General features: G+C 41.5%; 2 protein-coding genes across 5 annotated transcripts; both read right to left on the bottom strand.

Moving 5' to 3' along the window:
* Positions 1 to 661: 661 nt before the first annotated feature.
* LOC121809138 (inositol-tetrakisphosphate 1-kinase 3-like) lies at positions 662 to 6,006 on the bottom strand (the record flags this gene model as incomplete). The annotated part of the gene is made up of 8 exons (XM_042209678.1): positions 662 to 837; positions 1,019 to 1,195; positions 1,305 to 1,412; positions 1,548 to 1,640; positions 1,780 to 1,900; positions 2,739 to 2,771; positions 5,062 to 5,143; positions 5,765 to 6,006. Coding segments are annotated over 8 exons (963 nt in total), but the record flags the coding sequence as incomplete, so codon positions are not given.
* Positions 6,007 to 10,327: 4,321 nt separating this feature from the next.
* LOC121808385 (probable inactive poly [ADP-ribose] polymerase SRO3) lies at positions 10,328 to 14,821 on the bottom strand. Of its 4 annotated transcripts, none has more exons than XR_006052178.1 (8): positions 13,782 to 14,821; positions 13,396 to 13,634; positions 13,175 to 13,311; positions 12,968 to 13,081; positions 11,392 to 11,526; positions 11,035 to 11,168; positions 10,729 to 10,852; positions 10,328 to 10,635 (listed from the first exon to the last, which is right to left on the bottom strand). XR_006052178.1 is itself a non-coding variant. In XM_042208849.1 (4 exons), exons 1-4 carry the CDS (start codon positions 14,741 to 14,743, stop codon positions 12,986 to 12,988), a joined length of 1,434 nt encoding a protein of 477 aa, XP_042064783.1. In that variant the 5' UTR covers positions 14,744 to 14,821; the 3' UTR covers positions 12,694 to 12,985. The 4 variants fall into 4 exon arrangements, 1 of the variants encoding a protein (XP_042064783.1); XR_006052179.1 differs by having other exon boundaries at positions 10,729 to 10,824; XR_006052180.1 differs by having other exon boundaries at positions 10,729 to 10,824; positions 11,039 to 11,168.
* Between the last annotated feature and the right edge of the window lie 677 nt (positions 14,822 to 15,498).

Here is a 15,498-nt window from a genome sequence, read left to right as displayed (position 1 = left end):
GAGTGATTTCTGACTTTGGTTTTGACCAAAAGACAATGGTGATTCATTGTGACAGCAGCTCAGCTATGTGCTTGGCTAAACATCCGGGTTTTCATGAAAGGAGCAAGCACATAGACATAAAGTTGCATTTTATTAGAGATGAGATTGAAAAGGGGAGAGTGAAGGTGATTAAGATTAACACCTTGCACAATCCGGCTGACATGCTAACAAAGTCTCTAGGTAGAGACAAGTTTGATCATTGCAAGAAGTTGATCAATGTTTGTGCAAGAACTGAGATGAGCCCTCAGGTGGAGAATTGTAATAATGGAGTGCTCATTTCAGTTGGAAGAAGAAGGCAGAAGAAGGAAGCTCGGCTTTGAGCTGGAACTAGCCGAGAAGGGAGTTCGGTTTTTGAGCCGAGAAGGGAGTTCGGTTTTGAGCCGAGAAGGGAGTTCGGTTTTGAGCCGAGAAGGGAGTTCGGTCTTGAGCCGAGAAGGAAGAAGCAACCTAGAGAAACTAGCCGTTGGAGCAGCAGTTAGTTAGCTGAGATGTAGCGGTTATTCTTCTTGTTTTCTTGATTCTTGTTGTAGTTAGTTAGTAGCAGTTGCTACTTGATTGTAGAGCTTTAAATAGCTCAAAAACCGTGTATGTAGTTAGTAGTTTAATCAATAAAGAGTTTTCCAGTTTCTCTCCAAGATTATCATCTTCAATACTCAAAGTGTGAGTGTGTGTGTTTCTGCATTGTGTGATCTCATACAACAGTGAGTGTGTGTGTGATCTTCTTGAGTGTGTGAAAGCCTTGTGTGTGTAAATCCCAACATTTAGCCAATCTCTCGAGTAATGGTCGTGGAGGGAGCTCTACATGAAAAACAGGGACATATTAAAGACAAGAGTCCAAAAGAATATTCTTGACCACAACAAAGCCAAAAGATAAATGATAGTTCTTCGAAGTCAGCAAGGGACTAAATATACTGTACAGGTGAACAACTTCTAAGGAAAATGTAAGAAAAGTCAATATGCTCAAACAGAATAAGCTCACCAGCAACACGAGGATCCAAGTCTGCTTCATCAGCGGATGCGGAAGCACAAGAAACTCTTGGAAAGTGATAAACACCAGCACTCTTTGACAGCTCATATTTGTTAACATCGGGTAAAGAATAACGCCTGACCACTTTTATTGCTTCACCAACAATGTAAACCTTGAATAGTACACCCCCTACAACACAAAGAAAGAAATGAGATCTAATTAAAATATCTGTATCATTTATCTCTCTTAAGGAAAACCACTGGCCAAATCATAAAGAACACAATCAATGTCTTCATACCATGATTAACGAATTCCTGTAAAACAAGTGGTGGCTCCAACTTCTGGAGGGAGAACTCGTCATAAGCGAGAGAGAGTTCATGCGACTTTGCAACCAAAGGTTTTGCCACTGAAATTTCGTACAAGATTTATTATTGTAGAGAATTGTGGAGATAGTTCCATTAATTAGAAAAGAAAATAACTGAAAGAAACAAGGAAACTACTGCACCCGATAAAATAAAATTAAGTGTAAAACAAGACATACCAATGGGTAGCCTCAGGCCAGCCTTGCTCACTGCACCAGGAATAGATGATGGATCTTTCTTGATAACCAACTGTTTAGGAACACCGACTTTTCCTGTACATCACATAAGTGACATCATCAATACTCTTAAGTCAATATTTAATTTACATTTGATGGCATCATTACAATCTACCAATGATCAACAAAAAAACAAATAGCAGCGGCAGGCTTTTAAAAAGGGCATCAAAATTACCATAACGATCTGATAGATTTAGGTTGGCAACATCTTGAAGCATGGATTGACGATTATGTACTTGCTGTATGGCTCGAGGAGGGTCAAGAATTGTGACCTCGGGATGTTCATTCCAATAATCCTGCAGAAGTGGTCAACAATCAATGATAAGAAACAATCTTAAAAATCCAACATACATATCCATGCAAGGGACAGTTGGCAAGCATTTCATACTTCAATTTCATTTCACAAATATAAGCCCACGTAAGGAGAAGATAAAGAGGAGACAAAAGAGCTTTGGAATCGTCATATGTGGGCAAATTTTGGGTCGGAAGTTGGGTATTAATACCCAATCTAGTTATTCCCACCAAGATTACACACAATAATACAAATGAGATTCTTCAAATAAAGCATCAGGAGTTCTGGATGAATGTAGATGGTGTACAGGAAATGCTTATCATTATGTCTATCTGGAGAAAAGAAACAGCATTATGTGCTACACACACACTACAGACTATTTCACTAAGGCAGATAGGCAACATCAACAGACGGGTTCTCTCATTGTTATGAAGCATATTGCAGGTCAGCTCTGTAATTTTAAGATACACAATATCCTAAATGCTTTGGAAGCGTGCTATCCAACGGCATAACTTTCTACTCAAAAACCAATTTGTATCTCAATTACAGGATTACGCCAGTTGTGATCAAGAATCAAATTTTGTAAATTACATGCATTGTCCAAGAAGATGATCAACAAATCAGAATTAATATAATGAAAATCCTCAAAAAAGAAAAGGAAGGATTGAAATAGTGAGAACAAACACCACAACCTCCAGCAAGATAAGAATAAGGCAGTTTTCAACTAGAAGAATGTATCTAGAAAATTAAGAAACCCTTCAGCAATGTATGTCTCCCCCTGGTCTGTAAGAAGGTAACACAATGAAAAATGAAACTGAAAACAATACAAAGATGAAACCAACCTCTAGTACTCGCCGCCATTCTTTTCCAGATAACTGCAAGAAATATTTACAGATTAAAAGGCATTAGAGTGTCCACTATGGACTCGGCTCGGCGGACGGCGTGAAGGAGGGCGGAGCGAGGCGGGAGGCGCGGCGGTCATAGTGGGTGGGGTGACCGCCGCGAGGGAGGACGCGGCTGGGGGGGGGGAGGGGGGCGGAAGCGGCATCGCCGCGTGCGGGGCGAGGACGCGCCGGGTGTGGGATAGGCGCGCCTATAGGCGCGGCGGCCATAGTGGCGGCCTATAGGCGCGGCGGTTGACGTTGAATTTTTTTTTTTTTTTCCTTTTTCCTCTATAAATACAACATTTCCCCCCTTATTTTTACCATTTCCACAACAATCATTCAACATCTCATCTCTCTAAAAAATGCACCGAGGAGACGACGAATCACCCGACTCTCAGGAATCGGGATACGGCAGCAATCCATCAAACCAGTCGGCTAATCCTTCGCAGGCGCCTGGCTTTGGCATGTATGCAGGTCAGGGGTTGGGATTTGGCGGATATGCGTCTCCGTCCCAGCCATGGAGTTGGAATCAATCTCCCCCACCATGGGCATCGAGTCCACCCCTTCCTCCATCTCAGTTGTTGAGGTCTTCTCCAACTCCGCCACCTATACAGCGAAATCTGGGTCGTTCCGCTTTCGGAGATTACAGACCCAACTTAGACGCGCTTCACCAGACGCGCCCGGGTTCCCCTTTCCAGGCCAGCCAATCTCCCATCACCGAAGCAGATCACGACGCATTTGAAACTATGATGGGCCTACTGAGTTCCGGCATCCCAGATACACCGGCAGCACGGGTGGAAACGCCCGTTCCGACCCGAGCAGGTAGCGGCAGACGAAGTTCGGGGGACTCAAGGGGTGGAGGCCGTAGGGGCGGATGCGGCAGTCGGGGCTCTCCGGCCACGGCGGTGGGCGCACGGGCAGCGGGATTGACATTCCGAGTGGCGAGGGCAGTGGCACTGGTGGTAGCGTTGGATCTGGTTCTGGGACCAACCGGGGGAAGCTATACACCAAGGACGAGAGCGTTGCCGTCGCGAAGGCTTGGGATGCTATCACTTCGGACCCAGTGGTTGGGAACGATCAGGCCGAGGGGAGCTTTTGGAGGCGCGTAACAGATGCATACGAGGAGCTCAAACCCGAAGGCGCCGAGAGTCGCGACCCCGAACAGATCCGGAAAAAGTGGGGTAGGATTCTCCGGGCGACCAAGCGGTTCGCGTCGATATACGAGAACAACCTTCGTCACGCTGAGAGTGGCCGGAGCGCAGAAGATGTTAAGGTCCTGTCTGAGGGCCAATTCCACACGGAGGGCTGGCCGAAGTTCCAGTCGTAGGAGGAGTATCTTGTTCTCGCCGATTGCCCGAAATTCCGGTCGATCGTGGCGCTCGAGACTGGAGCAGTGCCTGGTCCAAAGCGTACAAGGCACAACATTGCCGGCGACTACAGCAGTGGAAGCGGCTCGCACGAGTTCGAGCAGTCCGACGAACAGGTCGAAGAGTCGGCCGATACTCACAGTAGGCGACGACGGCCCATTGGACAACAGGCCGCTATCCGCAGTGCCAGAGGGCCTAGAAGTGGCTCCCGCCTATCTGCCGCCGCGTCCGGATCGCGCATCCCCCAGTCCGCCCCAGTCCCACAGCCCACGGTGCAACCCCACGAGGTATTGGCCAATACCATAGACGTGACGTTGATGCAACAACTACAAGACGTATGCAGGGCGTACGCAGGGGAAACTGACCCGTACGTCAGGAACGTCTACAAGAGGCTCATCAATCGGCTTGAGACTCGACTGGGGTTGGTTGATAATGCGCCTGGGGATACCGCGGCCGGCAGCAGCAAGAGAGGAGGAGGAGAAGACGAAGAAGAGGAAGACGAGGTAGCCGACTCCGACACCGAGTAGACGGTGGCGAAGTTTTGTAGTTGTATTTTATTTTAATTATTCGTTGTATAATTTTACCACCTTCCAATACAACGAATATTCGACCCTAATTACCTCGTTTTCTATTTATTTTACACTGCAATTATTTAAATTACACTTCATTAAAACAAAAATATTTTAAAATGAAAATTGATTATAAAATTTGGGGGCTATTGGAGGTGTCCACTATAGTGGCGGAAATAGAATTTTGGGGCTATGGACAAAAATCCGGGGCTATGGACACAAAACTAGGGCGGGGCTATTGGGCGTGTCCACCTTATAGTGGACACCCTTAGATGCTCATATTCATATATGTCTTCATATAATAAAAGTGACTCGTAAGAAGTGGAGAAAGAACTAGGAAGTTACCTTATGCAACACAATATCAAAAGGACCTTGATCCGAAAGGGGTTTACTTTGATCAATAGCCACAAATTGGATTCCCTTGTTCCTAAATCGCATTTAGCAATAGACAATGGCCAGGATAAAAATTACCGCATCATATTGTTCACCATTTGTCTGACAAGATAAATACCACATGACTATAAAAAAATTAAGATACCAAATTGTGACCTTTGACAGTTCAAAAACCTTTAACAACAGAACATCTAACAGCTGTACCACTGGGAGAGAGAGAGAGAGAGAGAGAGAGAGAGAGAGAGAGAGAGAGAGAGAGAGAGAGAGAGAGAGAGAGAGAGAGAGAGAGAGAGAGAGAGATCAAAAAGCAAGCTTATCCAGCCTAAAAAGAAACCATATGGTCCAATCCTATTCCAAGAAACCGTGAATAAAATAACTGGAGATTATGACAGCTGACAATTCCAACTTTAAAAATACCAACTCAATTCTTCCAATTAGTCAAATCAAACTCAACGGCGATGAAAAACTCAAACTCTCTCAACTCAATTCAAAGAGTGAAAACAGACAAAAAAAACCATAGCTATTCTTCGAGAAGGAAAGAAGAAGATAAATCACTCAAAACTACATTAACAGTAAAACCCAAAAAATCAATCATTTTGATCTTCTCCAATACTCAGAAAAAATAATCACACGAAAAAGAGAAGAAATTAGGTACCTGGCTAAGTGTTCAAACTTTGGCTGCAAAAAGCTCTTAACTTTCTTAGATGTAAGGGCATATCCCACCACCACTACTTTTTTATGCGGCGACGGATTCCTCTGCGCCGCCGCAATTTTCCCTTGGTCAAAGTCTTCCTTGTCCTCGACAGTGAGGTTTCCCCTCCCATTCTCGTACCCTAATTTTAAAAAAATTATAGGAATTAATTCCCAGCAAAAAGTATATCCTCCCTGGTTTTCCCTTTAATATACTATCAAACAAAAAATTAAGAAAAGAAGGGATTTGGAAGAATCTCCTCCCAAATGCAGAGTAGATTTTGGAAGCTAAAAGAATTTAGGAATGAAGAGAGGACAAAAAAGAGAGAAACGATTAATCTAATTTAGATGTTATATATATAATTATAAGAGAAAGAGACGGGGGTTATGGTGGTGGCGGGTATTGACTCTACCTAGAGCATCTCCAGTGGGCGGACATCCCACTAGGACATGCACTAGAATATCTCAAAAACACCTTCTGCCACGTCACTAGGACTTCTCATCTCACTGCCACGTCACTAGGACATCCCCTCCTATGTCCGCCCTTCTCACTAGGACATCCCGCAATAAAAAAAATCACAATAATTTAATTACGTAAAAACGGAAATATAATTTTGACACGGAATACGAGAAAGCAAAATACGGGCAAAAATACATTTTCATAAAACATAAAAAAATCATAGTTAGAAAAAAGCAAAATACATAGTCATTCAAAAAAAGAAAAATACATAATCCAACATCCTCGGCTCACTTCGCGCTGTCCTCGTCGCCCGTGCCGCCCCCGTCGTCCCCTCCGCTAATCTCGGCGCCATCATATCCAATGGGGGGCATCCCCAAATCGCGCCGACATCCATCGATGACATCCTTCAGCATCCTCTTGTACAGCGGATCGGTCGTGCTATGCCACCTATGCATGGTCCGGACCAAACTTGTCGTTAACTGCGCAGTCGATATCTTCTTGGGGAGCAGGGGCCTCCGATTCGACCTCGAACGACCCGCTACCGCCGCTGGTTCCCCTAGCCCTCCGCTGCGCAGCCTTTTGCCCAACCGGGCGACGACGACGGCGAGAGTCTGATTGCGGTAGCGGGGACACTTCGTCGGCTTCCGGGAGCTCGTGCGAACCAGCACTGCTGCTGTATTCACCGGAAGCGTTGATCTTCGTCCGCTTCGCCCAGCCCGATTCGACTCCCCCACAAAACTTTGGGGAATCCTTCACCACGAGAAAGGCCTCCCACTGGTCGAATTGTTTGAATTTCAAGGCTTTGTCAGGGTACTGAGCAAAGGCACGGTTCCGGACATCCTCCTCGGACATACCGCTGCTTGCCTGGCGGAGGTTGTTTTGGTAGAGGCCAGCAAATCGACTAAGCTTAGGCCTCAACCGCTCCCACTGTTTCCGGCACTGTTCGGGAAGGCGACGCTTCGCCCCAGCCGGTTTGTGTGTGTGGTAGGCTTCAGCGATCCGATGCCACAGTCTGTCAATATGCTGGTTGGCACCGACATAGGGATCCTCGACAATTGCAATCCAAGCCTTCGCAAGCGCGACGTTTTCCCACTGGCTCCAGATCGTCCTCTTTCCCGTCTCCTCATCCTCCTCCTCTGCCACCGTTCGTGAGGAAGACCCTGGGGCTTTCCCCTTGCCCTTGCCACGTCCCTTCCCCCTGCCCCCGCTCATATCATCGGGCGTCTGCCTGACTGGAGATATCCCCAACTCCTCAAAAGAGAAAGTGTCTATGTCGGTGAACTGAGTATCCGGAACATAAGTGGAAGGGGTATCAGTAGACTGCATATCCACAACCGGCCGATAGACATCGTCCGCTAGTGGTTCAGGGCCCCTGCCACCCCCTCCCACATGCATCATCCCCGGCATCATCCCCGCCATCATCCCCGCCATCATCATATTTGGGGTCATGCCCCCCATCATATTTGGGGTCATGCCCCCCATCCCCATCCCCGGCATCATCATATTTGGTGTCATGCCCCCCATCCCGGCTGCCCTGGGCATCATACCACTCATACCACCCATCTGTCCCATCCAATTGTACATATAAGGGGACATCATCCCACCCATAGCCCCCATCTGTCCCATTATCGGTACCGTTGTCGCATTTCCGCTGACGTTTCCCTCCAGGTCGATGGGAAACGCCGGAGTCTGCGACTCGCTCGTGGCCGGGGAGTTCCTATCGTTCTCCATTAAAAGTAGAAATGAAATTTGTAGTAAAAGAAGAGAGAAACTTGTTAACAACAAGTGGTGCAAATGAAATGAAGTTCAACGAGCCGTATATATAGGGTTTAAAAAAAATAAAAAAATTTCGGACGTCCGAGCGGGACGTCCGACCCTTGCCACAGTGGCGGACGTCCGCCCGCCCGTGGCAGGGACGTCCGAGGACACGGGACGTCCGTATCCGACCCTAAACGCCACAATGGCGGACGTCCGGGTCGCCCGTCGCGATGTCCGACCGGATGTCCGACCGGACGTCCGCCATTGGAGATGCTCTTAGAAGAGAGAAGATGCAAATACAAGAGAAGATGCAAATACAGATTATACAACATACATCCATTATCATCTATACGATTTCAACGTCATTTTAATGATATAAATTATTTTTTTATTTAATTTTTGTCATACTCAATTTTATGATTATGGAAAACAGGTAAGATCTCATGCAAATCCTCTTTTTTCCATCCCAAATTATCTGTTTATGGAAAACAGTTAAGATCATGCAAATCCTCTTTTATCCATCCCAAATTATTGTATTCTTCGTATCATATCAATCTTATTCTTAAATTCATGCTAATCTAATCTTTCCATCTCAATTCATAGATTGTATCATTCATATTGCTCTTCTCAAATATTATTGGTGTACTGCATTTGTTCTTCATAATCTGCTTGAGCTATGCAATCAATTTTTTTTTGTGACCGTCTATGCAATTCGTGATCTTCTTCGCAATTAAATCAATTAACTGATCTGAGTTATCTCCAATACTCTTCAATTTTTTGCTTTTGTTTTCTCCAATTTTATTGATTTGCATTGATTCTCCAATTTTATTGATCTGCACTGATCCCCAATTTGCAGTTCTCTAATTTTCGGATTTGGATTCTCTATTGTGCATTCAGCCTGAATGCACAACATGGGATCCAAGCCGCTAATTTTCATGAGTGGCATTGATTCCAAAATATGACTCTCTACATTCTGGCATAGTGGATGCGGTTTTTTTTTTGCATATAATTTAAAAAATTGTATTAAATGTATTAAATAAAGGAAGAATAAATTAAAAAATGAAAGAGATAAATGGATGGATAGAGAATAAAATAAGAGAGAAAAGTAAATGAAAAGAAATATATTGACTTAAAATGACTTAATGTAACATATCACGATAGGGGTGTGTTAAGGTCCTTCGCAGCGTTTCAGTCCAAGCTTCTTTTTAATCACAGCACTTGGATCCTTGAATTGGATGGTTGTGATGATCTGCATTATTATGGTTGTGATGATCTGCATTATTACACTATAATGATGCATTATTAGTCGGTGTGCATTATTCAACTGAAAATCTGCATTAATACACTATAATGGTGCATTATTAGTCGGTGTGCATTATTCAACTAAAAATCTACATTATTAAATGACACGTGGCATCAATCTAACCGTCGGATGACAAAATCGTAGGGCTGAGATTAAAAAGAACAATAGAACAAAAGATACAAAAAGGAAATTAATACATCCCTATCACGATAAATATATATTTTGTGTCCTATTATATTTTGAATTTGAAATTGATGTACTGTTGTAATAGTCCAAAATTTCAATAAATAAATCACTTTAACCCGTTATAAGATTTAGGATTTGGATCTGCTGTGCATTCCACCACAGCACCACAGCAAGAATCCAAAACCGAACATTATAAAACAACTATTTATACTAATAAAAAACTTAAAAGCTGAAGAACTTGTTGGTAGGTATTCAATAATAGTAGTATATTAAAAAAATGATGCAATATAAGCCCAAAATAAATTATAAATATTAACCTAAAAATGACATAATAGAAATATTAAATTTGACATGAAAAAAACTGAACTCAAGAATCAATAGAATTGCTAAAGGATATAAATTAAATTCCATAAAATGCCATGTAAAACCTTGAATTAAAAAGGAAACTTATATTTATATTTTTTGCATGTAAAAAAAAAAACTTATATATCTAATCGTATACAAGGATATACTCCAAATTTCCTTTCCCGTCTTATCCTGTATTCCAGCATATACTTTTTAAAACGTAGACACCTCTTCAAATTGACTTAAAATTTCACTTTTCCTTCACAAATCTGATCTTCAGATTCATTTCTATCCTCACAAAATATTGATTTTTATGACAACAAAACACTCAATTGGTAAGACAATTTTGCTTCGTTCTTTCCCTCTTTCACTCTCATTTTCCATTTCAAGTAAATCTACAAAGTCATCATAAATCCAGCGTTCGGACCAAAGATAAAACATAAATCCAAACCAAACCAAACCAAAACAAAACTGTATGCATCAACTCAGCCCAAAGTAGAGAAGACCATCCAAACCAAAAATTTACAGAAAGTAGACCGGATACAGAATGCTCTCAAGACACAAACCAGAAACGTCAAACATCTAATAATTTGTAAATTGTAGTAGTTGCGGATAACTAGCCGTCATCAATATACAACGAGCGTAACACTATCTATGATTAGTATACGACTCTAGAATTGATTGTTATATTTCTTCAGGGATAAACTCAAAGTTACTTCCAACAGCCCCATATGTCCAACTAAAACTCCAGGGTTCATGATATAACAAGTGTTCTTTAACACACCTAGTAAAGTGCAGAGCTCTCAGATACCAAGGTCAAATCTCAATAAGAGAAGTAGCAACTAACAAAGTAAAAGCTCAATGAGAAAATTACTACCTTAAAATACACCAGCACTGCACAGCAGTTCTTCCATCTGACTCGCCTAGCGAAAATCATTAGGTCTAGCAGAGTGCAGAAAGGCTCCACAAGCAGCTGATCATCAATTGATTTTAAAAAATGGCTACAACAGTACAGCATCAAATCAAACATAAATGAAATTACATGACAACAACAGGCAAACACTTGTACATTTGTGCATTTATGCAAGAGAATATCAACAACAAAACTGATGCTATGCCAACAAAATATCCAACCAAATTGGAAAGTGAATCCTACATGAGTTGATGGCCATGGAGATCTTACCTACTTGTAGAATAATAAAAATGAAAGGAGACAATTGCTAGTTGCTGAGTCTTGAACTTGGATGCACCAGGTCACAGCCAAACCTTATATGCATTTACTAACAGCATCTACTCCAGAGATATAACTACTTTAACCTGATTAACCATGGAATAACAGTTGAGTTCAAACAAAAGATGTAGCGATCAAAATTTACTAAAAATGTGTTATAGCTGATGATTTTACAGCATTTAAATGAGAAGATCGAAAACATCAAGCAATCTTCACCGAGGATTAAAAATAGAAAACCATAGCCTACTGAAAATCTCTTGAGTTGATTAATGCTTTTCCATGAACATTAGAGCAATTCAAACAACGTACCAGCAAAGAATGTTCGAAAATTTGTCCAGGGTCCAGGCAGTTGCCACCAGCCGTATTTTTGGATTAGCCTGCCAGCTTAGGTGTCTGGAAGCCTGGATGTGTCTACGAGACCTTAGGAGAAATTTCTTTTACTTTCTGGAAAAAGAATATTACATGAGATGTTCCTTTTTTGAATTTGGGATCATTAAAATCATAAATATTGTGTATAACTGAAGAACAGTTGATTACAATTAATAGAGGGCTAAGTAGACAACACCTAGTCGAAAGGTGTTGTGCCAGTCGACGGTACGACAGGCCCTTAACTTTAGCTCATGGACGATTACAATGTGCAGAACTAATGAGTTACATCAAAACAACTCCCAAACATAATATTATCATAGGAGAACTAGGGCCAAGGAAAAGAAAATAATGATTTAATCAGACAGAAATAGCTGATTCCTTTCTTAAGTCTTAACTTAACCTAGTTAAAATTGTGGACTGAGTCACTGACCAGCTCAAGGAGTGTGGTCCACCTTATGGAATGGAAATTCACAATGTCCATAGCCTTATCCATCAAAGCTATTAAATTTTGCATCTAGACAGGCAAGAGCATGCCAATTTTGTTGTCTATGTATAGGAGATGGTACATGAGACATACAGCTCTATGCCTATACAACTTGTCAACTATTAGAAAACATGACTATGTAAAGATTTATCACAACAATGTTAAAAGAAAGATATACAGGGAGATGGAAAAAAAAAGTCAGTCAGACAGATACGATTTCAAAAGAAAAAAACACCTATAGAAGATGAGATCTATCATGCATGATCTATAAAATCAAGTCACCCCTTAGCAAGAAGGGAGAAGTCTAAAGCACTCAGCCTCTACCAGAATAAAAACCATTTGCCAAAATAAAACATGGATGGACTTCAATGGATGAGCATGAAACTTTTTTTCAGTACATCCAATTCCTTATTCAAACTTCGGATGGACATACTTAATACTCACGAGGACAAAGATTTCATCAACGAGATATAAACAGATTAAACCATTTATTATACAGAACAAAATACTGTATGGGACGAATACGATAGAAAACCAAGCCTCCTTGCATAACGCTTTCAAGACAAGTTAGCGTGTTCACGAATGATCACCTTATAAAGACTATGTTACGAGTTAAGATTCAGTAATAATTAATAAAGCCTTTTTATGAATTACTAATTTCATAAACTTTTTTGAGTGCCAAGAGGAGCACACGTGTCGAAACATAACATACCATTAAATAGGAGAAGTGGCAAAAATGAAAAAAGAGCAAATAAAGGTAATGCTGAACAAAAGCATGCAGTATAATAAGATAAATAGTAAAGGTTGTAGAAACTGTTCAAACTCTAGCTAAAATCTATCTCTAATTTCCACCTGTAGAGACTAGAGACACACCAAAGTGGAGTAATAAATATTTAGCCCACATCAAATTAGCTTCCTAATTTGATTAGGTTTCTCAAAGGTTCCAGACATTTGATAAAATTCCCAATTTGAAATTTGAATGTGATTTGACGAAAAAAAACCCTAATCCTGTAGCGACAACTACAAACATACAAGTACAAAAGCTTATTCTCAGCCACGAATTTCTTGAATTGCAGAGCGCAGCACATCATCTCCAACAAGTAATCGTATTTTTTTCATGAAATGCTCTTTTCCCAACTTCCCTTCCTGCAAAAAAGGAAGGTTAAATACTTAATGTGCAAACTACATATTAAACCTAACTAATTTTATTGCATCATATAGAGGGAATCAAAATTTCACCTTACACAACTCCCATGACGTTTGCAATTCGCCAAACTGTGGCAACGCAAGCGAACCTCTCACCTTGTTCAATAGCTTAGCAATAAATGTCGACGGATGAGGAGCCCCATGCTTGGGAACACGATTATTAACATAGCCTGAAAAATCATCAAATGCAATTTACTTTGAAAGGTATACATTAATTTGAGCAAAGTCAATATTTGTAGAAAATCTATTACTACCATTTCTATTTACAGGCCGGTAGCTGACCACACATTCTGGTAGAATATGAGTGTTCATGTTTCCATGCCACACTGTATACCACCTAGGACTGTTTAAATCGTCAACACCAGTATCATATTCCGCACTTGATGGATACGACTGAAGCGACCCTGCTTCAACCTTCTCGCATCTACCCAATATCACTCTACACAATATGACATGTTTCTCACCATTCTCATCCACCTCCGCCAACATTGCACTGTCCATCCAAACCAAAATGTTACTAGAAAACAAACAAATCCCAAAAACATATAATAAGGCTATACGTGAACAAACAAATAGATCTTCCAGCTCATATACCAAAAGATTTACGAAGATAATAGCACGAGAAAGCATAGAAACAGACCTATTTTGGGGCGATCGTACAGGCGACAAGTGAATTCCAATGCCATGACCGGCGGAGCGAGACAGCTTGCCAGGGATTCCAAAACCATGCATCAAAATGCTCTCCACACCCTGGGGTGACGCCCCATACCACGCAAAAACCATATTACATTCCCCTCTAGCTTGTTTCTTGATCTCTACTTGCTTCGCAAAAACCTCTGAACGCGCTTTATCCAAGGGTCCATTCCGCACACATTGATGAATGGAGGTAACCTTAGCACCCGGGTCCACATTCTCCAGCCCAGATAAGAACAGATTCCTAACCAATTCATACCGTTTCTCCCCAGCAACCACATTCCTCGCCTTCGGCCACCGCGATGACTGCGACTCACTCTCATCCTTTTTCAGCCTTTTGGCATCGGTGCCACTAAAACTCTCCTCCACTTTCCCCTTCTGTACATTCTCTGTTCTCCCCCTCTTACCCAAATTCACACCCTCGTGATTCCCTGAATTCTCAACAATTTTTAAATCAATCTCAATCCTAGCGCAATTCTGATCGCCGTCGACCAATTCCAGCTCACGATCATTTCCACGAGTGTTGACAAATGTTTTAGGGAAAAAACACTTGCCATCAGCGTCAATCCAAGCAATGGACCTCTGATTACCGGAATCCAAATCAATCTCAAGCATTCGGTACAAGTCAAAAAAACAGCTGTGCCCTAGGACTTGAGCCTCAATCATCGGCCTCCCCTCGGCAAACCCTAATTTCAACAACTCCGCCACTTCCTCCGAATAATCTACCCACGATCCGTCCTCGTAGAACATCAATCGCTCAGGGCGAGAGCTCCGCTTAAAATTCGAATAATTCTGGATCAACGGCTCACTTCGCGTTGCAGCTGAAGATCTTTGGCCCGAGCCTTTCGAGCTGCTTCTTACCTCCATGCACTTCTTCGTCATTGCCGAGGTGGAATTCAACGAATTCATGGCTAACTTTGAGGGTACAAATCGAGAAGCTCTCTGTACAAATATCTGCCGTTTGCGCTGCAAAGAACTTCCGAGGGTAAGAAGAGAACATTTGCCGCCTTATGTATTCCACCACTGTTAAGGTCGGTTACCATGAAAAGACCGAATTGCCCCTGTGGATAATGTGCGAAAGACATTAAAGGGCTTGAAAATATTTGTAATGACTTGATGGCTAAGAAATATTAAAGTTTATAGAATACTATGAAGACTTTTTTAATTAGGCTGCATTATATTTTTCGTGGGATTACTTCCGCCCAAAGAAAAGTTTGTTTACATACCTACTATTTCTGAAATAAATAAAGTAGTACATTGTTTCAAAGGGTCTATACCATTGACTTTTTTTTTATAATAATCCAAGTTGGAATAAAGTGGTTAGAAAATAGTACTATAGGATTTGGTTTATTTGATATGTGATTATAAAGTATTTAAAAAATAATTTATCTTAAAATAAATATTAAATAAATTTAATTTAATCAATTCAAATGTGATAGTAGTATAAATTAATAAAATGGGTGTGACGGCATATAAAATTATGTGTCCAGCACCACCCTCTTAGTGCAAAACAGAAAATTAATATAATCATATGTTTTATTAATTGTGTGTTCCAAATCCCACATGACATCGCGACGAGCTTGATTATACATTCATGGAATCTCCATCGTAGGTATACATTTAGGTATGGAATATATTTTTGGTTCCATTGTGTATGGAAGTTG

This window comes from Salvia splendens, chromosome 6 (genome assembly GCF_004379255.2).
Source record: "Salvia splendens isolate huo1 chromosome 6, SspV2, whole genome shotgun sequence".
NCBI lineage: Eukaryota > Viridiplantae > Streptophyta > Magnoliopsida > Lamiales > Lamiaceae > Salvia > Salvia splendens.
Note: the sequence above shows the minus strand (reverse complement) of the source record. Positions and strands in the feature narration are given on the sequence as shown.

Excerpts from the sequence above, each read along its gene's own strand:
- LOC121808385 (XM_042208849.1), bottom strand. The coding sequence starts at position 14,743 with ATGAATTCGTTGAATTCCACCTCGGCAATGACGAAGAAGTGCATGGAG. Across the intron at positions 13,635-13,781 it reads GTACGATCGCCCCAAAATAG|TGCAATGTTGGCGGAGGTGG; the intron begins GTCTGTTTCTAT and ends TTGGATGGACAG. Across the intron at positions 13,082-13,174 it reads CGTCATGGGAGTTGTGTAAG|GAAGGGAAGTTGGGAAAAGA; the intron begins GTGAAATTTTGA and ends CCTTTTTTGCAG.